Source organism: Anabrus simplex, chromosome 5, assembly GCF_040414725.1.
Source record: "Anabrus simplex isolate iqAnaSimp1 chromosome 5, ASM4041472v1, whole genome shotgun sequence".
In the NCBI taxonomy this organism is placed as follows: Eukaryota; Metazoa; Arthropoda; class Insecta; order Orthoptera; family Tettigoniidae; genus Anabrus; species Anabrus simplex.
This window is the reverse complement of record NC_090269.1, coordinates 26,799,772-26,821,942: the sequence shown is the minus strand read 5'-3', so window position 1 is coordinate 26,821,942 and position 22,171 is coordinate 26,799,772. Positions and strand designations below refer to the sequence as shown.

The 22,171-nt window shown below is 37.7% G+C and overlaps 1 protein-coding gene across 1 annotated transcript in view; it reads right to left on the bottom strand.

Moving 5' to 3' along the window:
• Nulp1 (Nuclear localized protein 1) overlaps positions 1-22,171 on the bottom strand; it is a 97,298-nt gene that overhangs the window by 21,232 nt on the left and 53,895 nt on the right. Inside the window, exon 9 of the mRNA XM_067146811.2 lies at positions 4,695-4,876. Coding sequence (XP_067002912.2) covers positions 4,695-4,876 — 182 coding nt within the window. The remainder of the gene's footprint in view (positions 1-4,694; positions 4,877-22,171) is intronic.

The window sequence follows — 22,171 nt, the reverse complement described above, 5'->3', positions numbered from 1 at the left end:
TGTTACCGTCCCGTCATTGCAATAATTTGAGGAAGTACTGTACTGGAAAAGCGATCGGCGGTGAACTTGGATAAGGGACCATCTTAGCATTGCATTCGGGTGGTATTGTTAGACAATCGGTGGAAATCATGGTCTAAAGCAGAGAGTGTCCACAACAGTTGGAAGGAGACAGAGCATATTTCAACAGCTCTACTTGAAGACGGAACGAATTTCGTTAAATGTTCATACTTGCAAACGTCTACATTATATCCAGGGTTAGATGTTTATTTTTTTTTTACTTTTTTTCGAGTTTATCGCCAAACAGGTTTTCGGCATTTCCCTCAGGGCACTGTATAGTCACTGGGCTTTCAGGTAGGAATCGAAACTGCTCCTTCTTAAGCAAGACAAATTTACAGTAGTATTTTAATATTATTGTACACGATTATATGATATCGAGACCAGAACAGATGTTGCACCTTACATACATAAAGCCACGAGAGTATTTGGGATTGCCTATTACCGTTTTCGTCCTTATATACGACTGGGAATTTCATGTTTTTGTGTAAAAACAGCAGTCGTTTTATTTGCGCACGTTACATTTAAAGCTTTGTATCATTTCGCACTCATACCGACTTGTACAGTGAGCGCGCTTTCCAGCTGAGCTCAAGGTCGTAAATAATTGTAATTTTGGAAGTGTTAATGATATTTTTTCTATTTCCAATTTGCATTGTGATTAGTGTCGGGCAGAATTGAATTTAATGCATCCGAGAACTTGAATATTGATACTTACATTCAAAACCATATTCTCGAGTTCAACATAGCCTTGAAAAGTTGTTGTAGGCCTAATTTATGTAGTAAAAAATTTCCATAAACTGACTACTACTACTACTGACTACTACCAGTGACCAAATTACAATGGAAGATTTTTTAAAAAAAAGTTTTCGCCATCATGTTGGGCGCTTTTGTATCTAATGTGCTTTATTGTATTAGATTAGAGAATTAAAAACTACTTGTGGTCGATTGTTGTTTGGCTTGGCGTTACGGGTATTAGATTTTTAGAAGAGTTTGGCTGATCCAAGTTGCTGAACTGAAAGAAGTTTTCAGAGGAAACTGACGAAGTTTCGCTGGTAAAAATGAATGTAAAGTTTTGAGATTTTTAAGTCTCATCCCGGTAATTAATGTTTGAAGCCGGCCCCACGGTCTAACTTGCCTGCCTCTCACCCGGAGGGCCTGGGTTTGATTACGGCCAGGCCAGGCACTTTTACTTCGATATGAGGGCTGGTTCCATGTTCACTCATTCTATGATTACCGTACCTTTAATTGAAGAGCTACTGAATGGTGAGATGGCGACTCCAGTCTAGAGAGCCAGGAATAACGGCAGAGAGGATTCGTCACACTGACCATGCGTCACCTCGTAATCTGCAGGCCTTCAGACCGAGGGCGCTCACTTGATAGGCAGAAGGTCCATTGGGGCTGTAGTCTGGTTTGGTTTCCTCACACCTTGCCTCCAACTGCAAATGGTCTAGAGCAGGGCCATCCAGCCATTGCGCTCCGAGAACGCGCCCGCGCTCGGCGAGCACTGGGCAGTCAGACTAGCGCTCCTTCCCCTACCACCAGTACAGTGTGGCAGCGAGGAGACCTGAGACGGACGATGTTCGGACCGCGCTGACTAGATACAGTACGTACGTACGTACAGTCGTGCGTCCAACGGCTTTTGTGGGTTTGTTGACATATTGATAGAGCTGTTTTGTCATAACTAGGGTATTGCATATACAAATCGAAAGGTACTCCGATGTATGGAATAAGCAGCAAACAAAATCAAGTGTTAAGTAAAGAATACAGTAATGTGATTTATTCAAAACTGAAATTTGAACATATCTGAGAGGAAAATTCAACAAAATTATACCAATATGAACAGACAGTACAGACCTTGAGTGACTTTTACTCAGTCGTTTTTATGAGTTTTTACTTTTGGAGCAAACAATCTTCTCCAAATTGAGTAGGCCTACAATATTTCTAGACACAGCTATTCTTAAGCAATTGTGCAAGTTTCTATCGCTCACCGTTGCATGATGTTTACTTTTGGTCAGCTTAAGAACTGAAAAGAAACTCTCACAAATGTACGTTGAGCCGAACATTGACAGAACTCCTGGTGTTTCAAACACTGGATCGCCGCCATTAGGGTACGTCCAAGATACACGCTGGTTTTCTTAGTCAGACAGTCGGCGCCGAGTCGGCATAAGTATATCCTTTGTTGCTAAGAGGGACTGGCCATAATGCTCCTGTGCGCTGGAAGCCTGCGCACTGGTAGTCTGACTCAGATGTTTAGCGGAATGATTATTTCATTCTGGTTTCAGACAACCTGCCGCGCAGGCTGTTGATTTTCATGTTGAGTGTGTATGACATTTTGTTAACGATGGATATCGAGGAAGAATAGGGATTTTGTGGTAATTTGCCCAGTTCTACGTAAGCCTGTGTTCAATTTTTAACAAAATAAAATAAAACGTATCCGAAATCATTCTGAAATATTCGAAAAATCTCTTTTCGTCGGCAAGTAACTGTGGAGAAAGGTGTTTGTACTCCCCATAAATAGATCTTAATTCATTAATTGGATGTATATCATTTCTCATTCGTTTTAACTTGGTTGTAACATTGTCACTTAGCAGCAATACAGCTGCAGTCTGTTCTCTTGTTAGTTCCATGCTACACTGATCAGTTGTCTCATATCTTTTCTCTTGTGGCAGCTCTGTCTGCGCTGACAACCAGCTTTCATAATGGCCACATCCCGACTGCCGCTCGGAGTCAGACAGTCAGCGCCGACTGTCTGACTCAGAAAACCAACGTGCATCTTGGACGTACCCTTAAGGTACTACCGCTCTCAGCCATTTTTAATTTTACATAGCTGAGGAACCTGTGCGTAGACCACGTAAAGCAGGAGCTCCATCCGTCGTTACACTCGTCAACCGCTCCCATTTTAATCCCATTGACTCAAAAACACCCTCCATTGCTTGGAAAATATCCAAAACCGGCAGTGGTGTCTTTGAGGGCTACCAAGTCTAGGAAATCCTCGGTGACTCTAAGATCGTCATCCATCCCTCGAATGAAAATAGCAAGCTGAGCTGTGTCCGCAATGTCCGTTGATTCGTCGAGGGCGATGGAAAAGGATACAAAATTTGCTGCCTTCTCCATTAAGTGCTGTTCCATATCAACGTCCATATCGTCTATTCTGTAAGCCATAGTTTGAGGAGAAAGAGAGACTTTTGTCAAATTTCTCAACTGGCTCCACAGGACAAATACATGTATTCGGCACTCCTTGATTACATTCCCTTCCGTGAAGGGTTTCCCAGCTTTGGCAATTCGCAGCGAACATTTGTAGCTTGCTCGTAAATTGGATCCACCAACCTCACTCTCTTCAATCTCCTGTCAGACAAAAATATGGCAAGTCACAATTTTTGTGTTCTTCACATACTAATTCAATCATTGCTTCATTCCCGTTTGTAAACAGGAATTTTAAAATAAACAATAATACTTACAGAACAGTGCTGCTTTAAATTTTCTTTCAATTCTTCCAACTTCGATTAGCGACTGACGTCTGTCAAATCACCGTAATCATCCATGTAGTAGGCACTGTAGTGCCGTTCCAAATTGTGTTTTTTTAAACACATTAAATCTTAGTGCCACACTATATATTTGGTGTGCCCTTTATAAGCTGTACAGAAAAATGAAATATCCCATTCTGCTTTAAAGGCTGCTGCTTCACCACTCCTCTTTTTTTTTTTTTTTAATGATGATCAGTCATGACAACTGCGAAACTGATTTAGTTACACGCTGTCAACAAAGCGCTTCGGCGTGGCGGGCAGACCGCTCACTCAGCCAGCCAAGCTCCTTCCACCACTACCAAAACTACCTTTCCCCAAAGCGCTCGGAGCACTGGCTTAGAGCACGGCCAGAGCGCTAGCGCTCGGGGAGTGCTGTTTGGATGGCCCTAGTCTAGGGCCTTGAAGTGTGATAAAGAAAAAAAAAACACTCAAAACCTTATAAAACCCTATGTTGTAGTCAACAGTGAATTGTTGAGCTGCAGAGCTATACTAATAGCCACAGGGGAAAATTAAAAAAAAAAATCAAACAAAATTTGGATTATTTAACAAGCTGCTTTACGTCGCACTGACACAGTTAGGTCTTACGGCGACGATGGGATAGGAAAGAGCTAGGTATGGGAAGTGGCCGAGGCCTTAATTAAGGTACAACCCCCAGCATTTGCCTGGTGTGAAAATGGGAAACCATGGAAAACCATCTTCAGGGCTGCCGACAGTGGAGTTTGAACCCACTATCTCCCAGAAGCAAGCTCACAACTGCGCGCCCCTAACCACATGACGAACTTGCCCCATAAAATTTAGATTAGCAGAGTTCTAAAATTCCCTATTCAGCAAGAAGAGGTTTGCAGACCAAATTCATGATAAAAAGAAGAAAGCTGCATATGAGTATGCTAAAATGATAGGACCTTTTGATGTGAGTGCATCTGTAGAATTTAATAGAAATAGAGAAACATCAAGTGAGACTATACTGTTTGTAACAGTCAAATCCAAGTCATAGTGTGTATTAACAATGCAAACATATTTAAATGTACAGAATTTCAAAAATAAATATCCACATTAAGATTTGAACCAAATAATACTCTCCCAAACCAAACAACAAAAATAATGTGTCGAACTTACATCAACTGTATGTCGAAATCTGGACCAGCAGGCTCATTTGGATTGAAATTGGGTAAGAGAGACCTGAAGAACATCGAAAGTGCATTGGAGTGTTGATACATCCTTGGCCGCTGAGGCCGAGTGTATATGTTCACTGAATCCAGTGGTGGTAGCGGATCAAAGCTCATAATTGGTCCAACATCCTATAAATAATACTACTATTATCACAATCATTAATCCAAAGAACAGCATGAAAAAGAATCACTACTTAATAAACAGTTATACATTAGCATATCAGTGTGGCTGAAAACTTGTAAGATATTACACAATAATGTACAGTCAAATAATGCTGGTATATTATCTACTTACATCTAGATATAAATAATGCTAAATACATATGGTACATGAGTCAAACAAAAAGTGTGATTGTAGGTATAAGACCGTGATCCTGGCCAGTTTTGTTTCATGGCAAGAAAGATACTATTCCAAACAACATAACAACTTTCAGCCAAGATATCACAACACATTGTGCAAGAGTCATACACTGTTGGCAGCAGTGTATTTGCCATCCTATCACAAAAATGCAAGTGAGCTAGGAAGAACAGAGCATTGTTGTGTGTTTAAGAATGTTGGATACAAGAAGATGCATACAAAGAGGAAAGCAGTGTATGGCAATCATTCTATGAGCCAGACATGAGTGCATATGTGAAAAAAAGGTTTCGTAGAGGGATGTAGTTCACTAAGTGACAACCAGCCAAGACAACCAAAGAAAGCAAAACAAACACTGTAGTGGCACATGTACATTAGTTGATTCCAGGTAACCAGTGTTTCATTGTGGATGATATTATGGCAACTGTTGAATCTGTGTCATGGTACCATTTTATCACATCGTCACCAACAGGTTGTAATAATGGAAAATCTGCACTCAGTAGGTTCCCTGTTACCTTGATGATGGTCAAAAAGAGTTACTGCTCTGCAGCATCTGCAGTGATACTAATTACACAAAATGACTTGGTTTTTTGTTATGTATTGTGACAGGATATGAGATGTGCTGACACTAATACCAGCCCAAAACAAAGAGGCAGAGCTGTCCTAGGAAACATGTTGACTCCCTGTCACCTAAGAGTGCAAGACCATATAGAACAGGGCAGTTAAGCTACCTAATGAATGACATTATTTTGCGATCTATATGTGCATTCCTTATTAAATTTTATAGACAAAGGAGAAACTGTGAAACAGATTGCAGAGGATGATAAAGGCAAAATTCTCTTGATTGCTCTTGGAAGATACAATTTTGCTCTATGGCAATGTGTAACCACATACTGACAATGCAATCCAAGATACACTGCTGAGCCGTATCCGACCGGCCCATAATAGTAATTGGAATATTATTTGACCAAATATGTGAATTTTATTTATAAAAGATACAGTCTAATATGTTAAAGCATCGTATCCCAAGATAGTTAATACCGGATGTTGAGCAAGACTGTAAGTCGCTGGATGTTGCTTCATATTTCCGTATGACCGTGAGAAAGTAAGCGTACCCACGCGCGGGCAAGGATCGACACGTGTATTACATGCTGACCAAGCAAGATATTTCAGCCAATGGGAACTTAAGGATTTGGCAAACCTGGAGGCTACACCGCGCTAAATATTAATTCCAGGATGACCAACATGCTCTGTGGATAAAGTCAGTTTCTGTAGACAATCGGTTTTCCACAGTTTCTGAAGTTAGATATATTTGGAAATGTATTATAGAAATTGGTGGAAGAGATTTGCTAATGTTTGAGCTGTGTTTTATAAATATATCACAATAAGTATTGTATCATCATACATGACGAATTCTCTGATTGGTGGTTGGTTCAGATACCCGGGAACCCCAACATTATTAGCGTCACCGAAGCCTCCTCAGTAACCCAAGCTCTGGAGAGCGTCACTCTGTAGTTGAAATTTGAGCAGTACGGATGTACTAACTCGGCATTCTGTAGGAAAAGTTTGAGCAGTGCGGATGTACCAATTCTGTGACTGGTGGTTGTAATTAACGTGGCGTTATTCCAGAAATTGTAACTGGTTCTCATTGATGCTTCAAATTGTGCAGTCGTAATATTTACTGTGCTTTGACAGAGTTTACTTTTAAGCGATAAAGACGGTGTAGTGACCGCTGAGTAACAAGTGTGGTGGAAACGTGCTAGTGTTTCACTATTTCGCGACGGGCGCGTATTCGCGTGGAACTTCCGTACCGAACCGTGGGCTGCTTTTTAAACTATTTTTTACCCTTTTAGTGAAGTGTGTTATATATATGTGAATCAGTGTGTTAGCTGATCTGGTAAAAGAAAGGGTATTTCGGCTCGCAGCATTAAGCAGCGAAGAGATTATCAACTATAGTCTTCTGTGTTCCAGTGAATTGTTTTCCAGCAAGATGATGGATGCACCTGCAGAGGAAGGAAGCGCATTCCCACATGTTAAGGATGTGATTATCATGGTGTAGATCCCAAAATTAGTGGGGATGTAAGCTGCTATCCTGGTTCCCCGAGAGTCATCATAAAGTAAGATGCACGTATTATATATGGCATGATATGTAAGTTATGTTAAGGTACTAGGGCAGTGTAGATAGAATTTTCAGTTTCATTTAAAGTAAGCCTGACGGCATGTATTTGTTTAATTTTGTCACTATGGTAGATTCGGATACGAGATTAATGCATGTTTATTTTATTTTTATTTTGCTTTATGATTAGGTGTTTGGGAAAATGAGGGATTGATAGGATCAGTTATTGTTGTAAATATAGTACTTAGAGTAGGATATTCCGAGTTTTCCTTAAATATAGGCTAGAAGGGCTAGATCGACAGGTTCATTTTTATATTACGTCAAACACGTATCAATTCATTTTATTTCGGTTATTCAGAGAGACAGGTATAGCTATTTTGCATGATGCATGGTTTTTCAGAAGCTGCCAGAAGGAGCTGCAGAACGTCGTCGTTAAATTAAGATCTTTGAAGTTAAGTTGGATTCTGTTTGCCTGATGGTCTGCCAAGGACTCGAACAGCGTCTCGTTATGTGGAAAGGCCAGTAGAATTCATGAGGAATGATGAGATAATAATTGCATGCTTAATTATAATGTATTGGTGCAGGCTGATTCTATGCCTGACGAGATAGAGAGAAATTGTGCAGATGTGTGTACCTGCTTAGCGTCTTCTGAGTATATTGTGATCAGAATGGACAGTGTTAATTCCAGACTATTGAGTCTGATGTTGTTAAATGGCCCAAGCATGCTAAGAAGCGATTAATATACGGGAGTTTCCGTGTAGTTGATGATGGGCGTTATCTCATGGCAAGCTGATTCCTGGCCTGTGTTATCGGCATGTGTGAAAGAGACAGTATTTCCTTGTGGCGGCCACGGGAGACAAAATCCAATCTTTAGCGTAGTGGAGTTCAATATTTCTTTACAGCTCGTAATCTACCCGGAAGTACATGACGGATGACCGCGCTATTGAGCGCTCAAACGCAGCAGAAGGAGGCAATGTTGCCCATTGCTTTCTTCATGACATCAAGGATTATTTATATGTTTTTCTCTTACAGGATGGTTTTACGTTATTATTTTGTGATTGCATACCTTGTCTCGTTGTTTTTAAAGGGAACAGCCCGAGTGCTGATGTATCGTTGGTTTATCTAGTTCTGTCTAGATCTTTTGTAGTGAACCGGGATTCACATTAGAAGCAGTGTAGCATTTAAGACTTTACTCGATATCCGATGTATATATATACGTTTAGTTTGATTATTTGAATTATTGTAATTATAGTGTAGGATTTGCCCCTAGTATTTTGCATTACTTACATAGCGTCCGGTGCGTCTTAATTATTTTTCTTTCCGTCGTAAATTTTCATATGATGTAACTTTGATTTTACGGAAATAGTTTGACGACTCTCGGGAGTAACTTAATTTTGAAACCGTATCGTTGGGATGCGATAGTGTGAAACTCCATACCGAAACACCACATGGCAGTGTTTGCATACACTTGTTGCCATACAACATAAACATTGGACTATGAGAAGATACTCAGTCTTGATTTTTATATATGTTCTTTATTGAACTTGTTTTTCTTTTAATGTCAAATTTGTATTATCACTCATTTAACGTTTCTGATTTCGATTTATTTTATTACTTTGAGTTCATTTTTTTTACAAGTTATTATTTTTTTATTCAATTATTTTCGTGTGATTTGATCGGGGATATTTGTTAATAAATCCATCTTACCCCCTATGATTGTTTCTCATTCGTGTTATACCTCCATTTCCTGTCATTGATTGCTATTATAGTGTAGAACTTCGACTTTTATCCTGACCCAATCGACAACCAACCCACACTCTGCCCAACCCTGAGTTAGTCGGATGTTCACACAGGAATGGAGGCATCGTCCTAGAGGGTATTTACCCCTGGGTACGGTACACTGCAGCAATTCAAGTAGAAGTGCTCATACATCAATGATATGGCGGCTACATTTCAACATTGATTCAAGCAGCAACCCAGGCACTTTTCCACAGACACATCCTTTGGTTTATTTCATCTAGGATATGCATCTCAATGGAAGCAGCAACCTAGCTAGTTCAAACTTAATGTATTTTTCTACCAGGTGTTCAGTTTTCTTAATGACTGGCTCTCATAAGTTCCAACCACTATCATAAGGATCTCCATATAGTAAAATGTTTGGCAATATAGGACATTACTCATAATAGAGAAAAGTTTTCATGTACCCTCTACATGGAACCTACACAGTGGTTGTATGTTTTGCAATATTTAGCAACAAGCATCACATTCTAAAAGTCTGAAATCACTTTGCAGAAGCAGACATACCGTATAATCCTGAATACCACCCACACTTTTTTCCCCAAAATATTGGGTGAGGGTCGTATTCAAGCTGTTCATTCTCGTAAATATTTACTACGTTTACATGGAGTACTGAAATAGATTTGAATGCAGTTACTGTACTCAATATACCACATGTAAATGGGCATTCAGGTCTTATTGTGTTTTAGTTGCGTTCTAGAAAACAAGATTGATTTTTTCTCAATACGGTTACAGTGGCATGTAAACATGAAATGTAAGGTAACGAAATACGGTAAATCAAAGAATATGGGTAAATATGCGGTAAATATGAAAGCCGCTGCTGCAGATGCTCGATCGTCATTTGTTTCACAAGTGTTGCTGGCATGCTGGGTGCGCGAATAGCTGATCTTGCGGGATATGTTACTTTGCGAGAGTCGAGACTGCTGGTTACGGAAGTCTACCTCGCTCACATTCGAGTCCCGTATCTGTCCCGTGAGAGTGCTGTCTCGATAGTAAGCGATGGATTCAAAACGGCGTCTGCGGTCATTTACTGTGCGTGAGAAACTTGTGTTTCCTGAAATTGAAGAACGAATCTAAAAATTTGTGATAGAAAAACGTGAGTTAGGATATAGTGTTTCTAGTGAAATGTGTCAATTGAAAGCACTAGAAATCTCAAAAGAACTAAAAAACACAGGGTTTTAATGCAAGCCGCGGATGGATCCGAAACTTTTATCGGAGAAAGGGATTGTGCATTCGGAGACATAGGTCTATTTCACAACGTCTCCCTGGGGCGTATGAAGAAAAATTAACGGCCTTTCAGCGTCACATTATTCATTTGAGGAAGAAAAATTCTTATTTGCTGCCGCAAATTGGGAATGCTGACCAGACACCTATTTTGAAATGCCGTTGGAAAATACAGTGGATACGAAGGGTTCTAAAAGTGTAACCATCAGAACAGGTGGTAACGAAAAGCAACGATGCATGGTAATGTTGTGCGTATTAGTGGATGGAACCAAACTCCCTCCACATGTGGTTCTGAAAAGGAAAACACTTCCGAAAGGAAACTTGCCGTCCAGTGTTATTGTTAGAACTCCAGTCTGGCTCGATGGACAGTGCGTTAGTTAAGGACTGGGTGAATTGTGTTTGGCAACATTGCCCGGGAGCTTTGTTACAAAAACGAAACATGCTTGTGTTGGACAGTTACCGAGAACATACAACTGATGCCGTAAGAGATATGATGAGGAAAGGAAAAAACCATTCTTGCGATAATTCCCGGAGGACTCACTTCTATTCTCCAGCTGTTGGATGTGTGCGTGAACTGGCCTTTCAAAACTGCAATGAAACAGTTGTACACTGAATGGATGTCTGATGGTGATCACGCGTTGACACCAACCGGACGAGTGAAAAGGCCTGAAGTGGGACTAATATGCAGCTGGATCAAGACCGCATGGGCGCGATCTACTGTACAAAAGCTTTAAGGAATGTGGAATTTCAAATTCAGTGGACGGTACTGAGGACAACTATTTGTGGAAAGATGCCAGCGATGAAAGTACTTATGGTGAAACTTCAAGTGACGACTGTGAATTGTGAATAATCTGAGTATTGGACCAATTTTATATACGATTTTTGAGATGATTTTATTAATTGTAAGCTGTTTGAATTCATATTTGTGGTGTATTTGAAGAAAGTCTAATAGGTATGTAAGTTATTTGATTTTTTATTTTTTTCCATATTTTGCCATCTCAAAATTTAGGGTGCGGGTCTTATTCGGTGGCGGGTTTAATTCGGGATTATACGGTAATCCCTTTGAATAAATGGTATAGTAAATTGTAATTCTTCCTCTTCCCAGAATGTTATTTCAAAAACCTGCTTCTTAGGATGAAGTGCAAGACCTAAATACTCCAGTACTGATCTCAGGATATTCATATTTTTGGTATGAAGAAAAACGATGCACATTTATTTGCTGCTTTCTCTTTTTTGATTGCATCATTATCTGATCGTGTTAATCAAATTAAATTCTTTGGATGCTGCTTCACACCTTGCTTTTGTACAAAAGATAGAACTTTTAATTTGAAAACTGTGGTAAAACTGCACTTCTTGTTTTCTGTACTATTCAATTCCATAATTTAAACACAAAAACCTCACAAGGCTACTGCACAAAACATGGGTCACTACCAAAAGGAAGCCATTATGGCATTGTTGGTGTTGTTGATTCACTGAAAACACAATTTTGTGCTGTTATTGCAGCATTATGAAAGACTCCACTGCAAAGTTCTTCCTTGACAAACTGTGGCAAGCTTTTTTTCTTTTTTTTTCTTCGTCTTGAAAAGTCAGTGCGGTGTGTAAGGAAGTCTAATACACGAGTAGATCCGGTATAACAATGTATCAAATGAGGCCCCAAGTACATGTGCTTATCATCACAGCTTTTCATCCTACAATATGATGTTGTTGGGGACGGCGTTGACGAAGCACCGAAAACAGTCGATGAGGAATATAAAAGTGCATTAGAAATTATAAACATTCTAAAAAAGGACAATGAGACTCTTAAAGTTGAAAATCAAGAATTAAAAGAAAGACTGCGATCGCTAGAATTTGGGACTGACCATTCATCGAGTGATATACCGGTACAAGTAACAAACTCGAGCACGTGGTGTCAAGTAGTTCGTGGATGGCCGGCTAAGAAGAAATCTACAACTGAATTTCCGGAAATAAACATTAGAAATAGGTTTTCTGCCCTAAATAACCTAATCATGGAAGAAAGTGATCGCGCGCGTGAAACCAAATCATCGCGATCCGTTGCCGTGCCGAGTTTAAAATTTAGGCCTAGAATTCAGATTCAAGACCCAGTTAGGCCTAAATCAGCGAAGGTAGCTGTGTTTGGTGATAGCCAAGGAAGGGGAATTGCGGGAGTTATTAACGACGAGAATATAGCAGCAACCGGAGAAATATATCCAGGAGCTTCTATCAGCAGTGTTGTGGAAAACGTAGAAGCAGCAACTAGGAACTTCGGGAGCGGCGATGCAGTGCTTATCATCGGTGGGACGAACGACGTAGCTCGCGACGACGCCAAGAATGTAAGATCACAACTTAAACATACACTAGGGAAGCTGACCCACACTAACGTTTTTGTAGTGAACGTGCCCCACAGGCATGATTTGAGTAGAGACTCGTGTGTGAACATTGAAGTGGACAAGGTCAATACAGATATTGTTAAAATTTGTAAACATTTTCGGAATACTCAGGTTATTGAATGCAGCAGTTTTGAGAGATACTGTTATACAAAACATGGCCTCCATCTAAACAATTCAGGTAAACGAAAGATAGCAAATATTGTTCTAGATTTTATTAATCTTAAGATATGTACTGTAAAACAGGCAACTCCCTTGAGTTATAATACTGACCAGGAAAACTAGTAGAAAGAGCCAGCTGTACTTCAAGCTGGCTCAGTCAACTAGAAAAAGAAACTCAGGATAGTAAGGAATTTCAAGTTACCCAATTGCAACAGTCAAGTTTTAGGGAGGAAGGGGGTCTGAGATTGCTCTTGGTAAACTGTCAAAGTGTAGTAAATAAACAATTACAATTCGGTACATTGATGGAATCTTATGAGATTCCAGAAGGGTACACAGTCTATCGTAGAGACCGAGGAGATAAAAAGGGAGGGGGGGGTGTTTATTCTGGTGAAGGAAAATTACTGTTCACATGAATGGTTTACCGATGAAAGGGATGAAATATTAGGGATAAAATTAGTTTGTGATAATATGAAGGAGGTGGGAATTATAGGAACATACAGGCCTGGAAGAGAGGAAAGAGACATGGAAATCTTTGAAAAAATAATAGATTATACTCATAAAAACAATAATAATGATATGTTAATAATTGGGGGAGATCTAAATTTGCCTGAAGTTGAATGGAAAGGAGCTGCAAGTGAAGCCCATGAACAGAAACTGGCAAATAAGTTAATTTGGGAGGGGGGATTTACACAAGTAGTACAAGAACCGACTCGTCTCAATAACTTACTAGATGTATTCTTGGTTAAACCATGGGAAATTGTTGATAAAACTGAGGTAATTGAAGGAATAGGAGACCATAAGGCTGTAATAATGGATGTAGGACTCGTACCAAAAAGGCTTAATAAGAGGGTTACACAAGACAAGAAATTGTACAGAAATACTAAAGTTGATGAATTTGGGACTTACCTTAAATCACAATTCAGTTGTTGGATAAGTGAAGGGAGTAACGTGGATACACTTTGGGCTAAATTTAAAGGAATTATTTGGGAAGGAGAGAAGAGATTTGTACCTGTTAAGAAGGGTAAAATGACCTCAGACCCTGTTTATTATACAAGGGAAATAAGAAAATTAAAAAGAAAATGTAGAATAGTAAACAGGAAAATCAAAGAGGGTAGGGAGAGTAGAGAAACTAGAAAACAGCTAATGAGGGAACTGAATAGAGTGAAAAAGGAAGCAAAAGAGAATTATATGAATGGCATACTTCAAGAGGGTAATGACCACAAAGGGAAATGGAAAAAGCTGTATTCATATATCAGGAATCAAAAAGGAAAAGGAGTCCAAATTCCTACAATGGTGGGAGAAGGGGGTGAACACTATTTAACAGATACTGAGAAAGCAAACCTATTTAGTAGGGAATTTAGAGATTCAGTAGATGGTTGTCAAGAGTTGGAAACCGAAACAGAAGATAGAGAGGGAGAGAGACAGAGGGAAACAAGAAGCTTCTCATTCACAAACGAAGATATTTTCAGAGAAATCCAACTGCTTCAGCAAGGAAAAGCTGCAGGAAGTGATCAAATTACTGGGGAGGTATTAAAGACAATGGGGTGGTACATAGTGCCTTATTTAAAATTTCTCTTTGACTATGTCATAAATAATAGTGTAATACCAAAGGAATGGAAGGAATCTATAATAATACCAATTTATAAAGGAAAGGGTGATAAAAGGAAACCAGAGAACTACAGACCAATCAGCCTGACCAGTATAGTTTGTAAAATTATGGAGAGTTTAATATCGAAGTACATCAGAGGGATATGTGATGATAAAAATTGGTTCATGAGGAGCCAGTATGGATTTAGAAAGAAATTTTCTTGTGAGGCACAACTGGTGGGATTTCAGCAGGACATATCAGATCAGTTGGATTCAGGAGGTCAGTTAGATTGCATAGCCATAGATCTTTCCAAAGCCTTTGATAGAGTGGAACATGGAATATTATTAAAGAAATTGGAGGGAATAGGATTGGACGTAAGGGTTATACGTTGGATAAAAGCATTTCTAAATTCAAGGGTTCAGAAAGTCAAAGTAGGAAATAATGTATCGCAGGAAGAGAAAGTTTGGAAGGGAATTGCACAGGGTAGTATAATCGGTCCGTTACTTTTCTTAATATACGCAAATGATTTAGGGAACAATATAACATCAAAAATAAGATTGTATGCAGATGACATAATTGTTTATAGAGAAATAAACAACATTGAGGATTGTTCAGAATTACAAAGGGACCTTGAAAGTATCCAACAATGGGTTGAAGAAAATAATATGAAGGTTAATGGAGGCAAATCAACTGTTACAACTTTTACAAACAGGAGCTTTAAAACTGAATTTGAATATACTTTGGATGAGGTAGTTATCCCAAAAGATGGCAAGTGCAAATACTTAGGTGTGAGATTTGAAAATAATTTGCACTGGAAGGGTCATATTGATGACATTGTTGGGAAAGCATACAGATCATTACATGTCATAATGAGGCTACTTAAAGGATGCAACAAAGAATTAAAAGAAAAAAGTTACTTGAGCATGGTTCGCCCATTATTGGAATATGCAAACAGTGTTTGGGATCCTCACCAAGAATACCTAATAAAAGAAATAGATAGTGTGCAGAGGAAAGCAGCAAGATTTGTAACAGGGGATTTCAGGAGAAAGAGTAGTGTATCAGAAATGTTAAAGGAACTTGGGTGGGAAACTTTAAGTAAGAGAAGGGAGAAAACTAGACTTACAGGATTATATAGAGCCTATACAGGAGAAGAAGCATGGGGAGATATCCGTGAGAGGCTTCAGTTGGAAAATAATTATATCGGCAGGACTGACCACAAATATAAAATTAGAAGGAATTTTAGCAGAAGCGATTGGGGTAAATTTTCATTCATTGGGAAGGGTGTGAAGGAGTGGAACAGTTTACCAGGGGTAGTGTTTGATCCTTTTCCAAAATCTGTACAGATATTCAAGAAGAGAATAAACAGCAACAGAGAAAATAAATGAAGTGTTAGAGGGCATTCGAGCAGTGCAGGATATTGTAAATAATAAATGTGTGTGATTAAATTAATTCCATCCCCTGGTCTAAGGAGTTTGGACAGCCCAAGTAGGGGACTGCCTGTAGGGGTGAAGTACAGTGGGGACTTCGAGGGCCCTGGGACCGCTACGGTAGCTGTGAAGGCCCTTCAGGAACTCTGAAAAGTGGTAGCAAAAGGGGCTCTGGTTAAGACGCAGCAGGTCGTTATGCTACTTAGGATCCAGAACGGGTAAAAAAAAAAAAATAGTAAATAAATAAATGCAATGTAAATATTAATGTTATACCAGTTTTATAGTATCATTTGAAGCAATTCCACATACTGTATATCAGTTGACTATATTTGTAAATAGTACAGGAGATATTATAATTAGAATTTTGTAAACAATGTAAATTTATTAAGGATGAGCTGTGTGTTTAATAGAAAACATTGTTAGCGTAAATTGTATAATATTGTATTATAGGAAAAATTTTCTTCTCTTGTTAATTTAATATTTAGTGCTTGACAATAATGTATTTTAGTGTACCATTTGCCACCGAGGTAGACACCTCATTTGCAAATAAAGAGATTTTGATTTGATTTTGATTTGAAATCTTCTATAGAGCCCTATAAAAGTAAGTGTCTTACTAATGATAGAAACTAATTTACAGAGTGTAGAATTCACATATGTAGAATAAATATAGTGTCATTCTTTTCTAGTATAATTCATGAACAAATGGCAGCAGATTTTATGGAGAGGGCCAGATTGTCTAATGTGAATGGCATATCCTAGAACCAGATTCGATAATCAGATTTACATACGAGTTTTTAAAAATATTAGTTTGAGTTGCAATGACTTGAATACTTGGGAAATATTTTGAATCCTATAACATTCCCTTCCACAGATCGGTTGAATAGTTATAACTTAAGCATTATATATTATCTGCAGTTTCCCCTGTAAGATACTTTCTAATATTATACCCACTATCATCAAACATGGATCAATAATGACAGCCATTAAATTTGTTGAAAATGGTCATGAAGAAAGTCAATATTGATATCACAAATTAAATTAAGACATCATTAAGAACTTAAATAACCCCCAAAGGAATTATGAAATTAAAGCAAATAAGTGACATATTTATGCTTCAGCATGAAATAACACAACATTCATGCACAAACTGATAAGAGGATCTGCAGAGTTTTGAGAATGCTTCATCATCTGATGTGCTCAACCCAAATGGTTCAATCCTTTGTACCCTCCACTGGTATATCTGAATTGCAGCTCTAGGTAAAATTACTGTTGGCTGTTAGAAACTATGGATGAGTTCTTTGATTGAACGGGCATGTACACTAGTGAATTTAAAATATATCTATCATTTCAAGAGTCATATCTTCTTAATGTGGGTACAGCATATAGCCTTTGGTTTATTACTGTACCTGTAAACTTCTCCTGATGTTTTTATGCAACATATTTCAATACAATGAAACAAAAATAATTCTAAATACCTTTCATGCCAGTCCTATAATGCTGAACAAGTTATGAAATTTCATACATCACCGTCACTTAGAACCATCTCCCATTGCTCAAGTGTGGTTTGTAATTCTCTTCCATCTTTGTTGATTGACATAAATCATATTCTTTCAAATAATCATCCACTTCTCCCTTTGTTTGCCTCATGGTTTCAATTCATTCGTCATCTCCAGCTTTGTTTTTCATTAGGTCTTCCATACTCTACATCACTCACCAGTCATATCTTTTTGCTATTTTCTTGGGATTTTTTTTTTTAACACGTCCAAATCATCGTCTTGTCCAGCTCCTTGATTGATCAGCACTGTGGCCTTTGTTTCAAAGGTCCTGGGTTTGAACATTTCTTTTTTTTTAAATTCCTCATTAAGTTTCGCTGAAGTTTGCTTCACCACCTCTTTTACATCAAACTAAAGATACTGAAACAGCCTGTCAGGGCTTTGGATCAATGTGGCTTTAGCAACCATAACTTTACAAAAAAGGAATTAAAAATTAACTCCCTTTGCTGTGCAAGGACCCAACAGACCACAGATTGACAGCTTTTACAGGATGCTACATTGAAGGCGGATGAGGAATTTAATGTCCCAACGGCAGAGAGAGTGGAAGAACCTAGTGGAATAAAGCACGAATAAAAAAATAATTTCGGACTAACAATCCGTTCTTACCTTGGAATTAATTTCCTACCTTGTACAATGTACAATTTCAATTGCAGAATGGAAAGTCTGCTGAATGAAAGCACTACCCCAGGTGGTAGCTCGGAAGAGAAATCCACCATTGCATTATGCAATGCATCGGGACCTAGGGTTCTGGGGAGTCCCAACATCTGCAATAAGGGTGAGTCGGAGCATCCTTGGAATCCTTTCAGACTTAAATTTAAGAGGAAATTCTTTGCAGGCACTCTTAATGTAAATTCCTTGCTAAAAACCAGCAAACAGAAAGAACTAGAAATTTTCTTAGATAGACATGAAATCCAGATCTTAGCAGCTCAAGAGAGACGGTTTATGGATGAGAATGTAACAGAAACCAAAAATTATAGAATCTTTAAAGGTAAACCAGCAATCAAAATTATGAAAGGAATGCCACTACTAGGTACCACCTTTTATGTCCATAAAGCAATAGTTGATAATGTTATGGAATTCAAATCTAGTTTAGAAAGGTTATCTCTTCTCACACTTAAATGCAAGAACAAAAAGTATACATTTGTTAACTGTCATGCACCAATAAATGAAGATAATAGCAAGAACCCAAGTAAAACTGAAGAATTCTGGAGTCTTCTAGATGATGAAATGCCAAAAATTCCAAAATCAAATGTTATTATTCTACTAGGTGATTTTAATGCACAGATAGGCAAAGAAAAAGTTTTCAGCAAAACAATGGGGGCATATCCGGCACACAAAAGAACAAACAAAAATGGCATGAGACTAATTAATCTCTGTAAATCCTTTCACCTAAAATTAATGTCGACCTTCTTTAAGAAACTTCCAAGAAAGGTTAAAACATGGGTGTCCCCAAACCCGATGTTAGGTGAGTTTCAATTGGACCATGTAGCTATTTCTCAAAAAAGTATTAAGGAAATTATGAATGTTAAAGTAATAAGAAGTGGGGAGTTTGACTCCGATCATACCTCTCTAAAATTAAGCTAAAGCTTCTACCTCGCAGGAATCAAAGAAGGTCGAGAAAATTAATGAAATACAATTTAGATAGGCTCAAAATTACACAAGCAACTATAGAAAACTTTCAGGAAGAAATTAAAATAACTCAGCATGGCAAATGGTCAGAATTATCTAAACAGATTAATAGTGCAGCGAAGAAAGTATTTGGATCAGTTAAAACTAAAAAGAAAATATGGTGGAATAACGTATGTGAGGAAGCACTTATGGAAAGAACGAAAAAGTGGAAAAAATGGAAATGTTCCGGAAAGAATGAACACTATGAGCTATTTAAACAACAAAGAAAAGAAACAACAAGAATAATAAGGCAGGTTAAAAGATCTTTTGAAAAATCACAGCTAGTAGAAATTGAGAATAATTCTGTAAGAAATAACTCCTGAAATTTCTATCTGACCTTTAAGAATAACCTGAAAGGTTATCAATCCCGGAGTATTTGCTTCAGAGATGCAAATGGTAATATTGGCCTTAACAATGCCGAGAACTGTGAGATTCTTGCAAAACACTTCGAACAACTGCTGAACTGCCCTGAGCCAAATCATAAATTAGAATATTCAGAAATTCACGAAAATCTAGAAACTGATTCACCTCCAACAGTGGAAGAAATTAAGGAAGCATTAAACATTCTTAAAATAACAAAGCAAGTGGGGACGACTCCATAACAGCTGAACTTTTAAAACGGGCTGAACCAAAAATTATAGAAGATCTACAAATAATCTTTGAAGAAATTTGGGAAACAGAAAAGATCCCAGAGGATTGGAAAGTGGCTCTAATACACCCATTACACAAGAAGGGTAACAAGCAAATGTCAACAACTACAGAGGTATATCTCTCTTGCCAGTTGCTTACAAGATATTTTCAACAATACTACTAAACAGAGTAAAATCGACGCTGGACAGTCAATTGGGTGAATATCAAGGTTGATCTAGAGACGGAAGATCTTGCTCTGAACAGATTTTCTACCTGAAATCTATAATTCGACACAGATTAATAAACTCCAAAGACATAGTTGTAACATTTATTGACTTTAAAAAACCTTTTGACTCTGTTGATAGGGAAACCCTAGATAAAGTAATCCAGGAATTTGGAGTTAAAACTAAATTGGCAAACCTAATTCGTGAAACACTTACAGACACTCGAAAGTAAAATTTATGGGTGAAATATCTCGACCTTTCAAAATAAAAACAGGTGTCAGGCAGGGCGATGGTCTATCTCCACTCCTTTTCAATTGTGTCATGGAGAAAATTGTAAGAATTTGGAATGAAAAACTGAAAGAATCCAAAATATTGCCACTCATGCTAGGGAAGAAGAACAAAGGTGTTGCAATAAATTGCCTAGCATTTGCAGATGACTTTGCCATACTTTCAGAAAGCCTTACAGATGCAGCAATGCAAGTCAATCTCCTTGAAAAGACAGCCAACATGACAGGCTTGAGAATCTCTGCCAAGAAAACAAAATTTTTGACAAATATAAAAAGTGCCCCAAAGTTTTTAGTAACGGATATTGGTCAAATAGAAAAGGCAAAGAAATTCAAATATTTGGGTGAGACAATTCAAGAAAATGGTTTAGAAAAATCTGCTATAGAGGAGAGGATACAAAAGATGGAAAGAGCTTACGGTATAACTAAGAATACTTATAACAAAAAGTGCTTATCAAGAAAACTTAAAATAAAGCACTACAACACAATAGTGAAACCAGAATGCCTTTATGCCAGCGAATGTCTAGCACTGAACTACAAGCTCGATAAATTAGAAATATCAGAAAGAAGAATTATAAGGAAAATATTAGGTCCTCTAAGAATTGCAGAGTTTTGGAAATTAAGAAGTAACAATGAAATTTACCACAACATGGCAAACATATCAGAAACAATAAGAAAAAGGAGATTGCTATTTCTTGGACACATTTACAGAATGGTTGACAATAGACTAACTAAACGAATATTCAAGTAACTTTGGGAAAATAAATCAACTAACAACTGGATTCAAAAAGTCAAGAAAGACCTGGAAAGGAACAACATATGAGAAGAAGAATTATTGGAAAGAAAGATTTTTAGGAAGAAAGTCTTACAAATGGAAGGATTCCAAGTGGGGAAGGAAAAGAAAACAGGCACAAAGTGGACTGAAGACAGGAAAAAGAAGCACAGTGAAACAATGAAAGAATACTGGAAGAAAAGGAAAGAACTAAAGAGGAAGAATTGAAATTGTAACGTGGTCCTTAGAAGGCTGGAACACAAGAAGAAGAAGAACCACCTTGAACTTCAGATAAGTGAACAAAGTGGAGGTAAAAACAGACTAGGCTAATACCAATGTAGTCTCAGCTTACAAAATATATTTTAAGTGGCCTATCTGTATCGTTCAAGAATCCCTACTTTAGCAGTGTCTGGTAATTTTCATAGAATAAGAGAAGAAAATCCTAAATTGGAAATTGGTTAAGCAGATTTCAATTCAGCACACCAAAACTCTTTAGGACATTGTTCAAACTTATACTGCAATATAAACAATTAGTTTTACAGGCCTGCATTAATTTAGTATTGATGGTGATGATTATGTGATCATAATTACTGCTGTTTTTAAGAGACTTTTATGGAATTTAATGGGAGTTTATAAATCTTAATAATTTAAAAACTATTTCATAAATAAGCTTGCTCCTTACAGCTTTTAAAACCCAATCCTTAAAAAATTATATTTTTCTTCAGTGAGTTTACACCTGATAGAAATGACCAATGATATTACATTGGTTTAATATTACAGACACAGAGTGATATCATACAATTTACCCATTATCATTGTTAAAACCAACTTTTATGATACACAGAAGAGTTTCATGTGATTGATCTTTCAACAAAGAATAATTCAGATTTACCATAGTTTCAAAATGTTACAACATTCCAAATGTGTATGTTTAACAGCAAGCAATAAATCAAGCAAATTTTAAATAAAATTAAAACAAGCACGACACATTACTTGGCCAATCTACAAGAAGAAATCTCTCTCGATAAATGCAAAATTTAAACACTACAACTCCGTTATTAAGGCTGAAGCAACCTATGCTAGTGAAACCTTATTCAATTTGAATACGAAATCAACTACAGATAAATTACAGAAAATAGATAGACGAATAATTAGAACAATTCTGAACAAAAAACACCAAGTAGATGGACAATGGCGATTACTACCCAATGAAATTATATTGTTCTTCAGTGAGTTTACA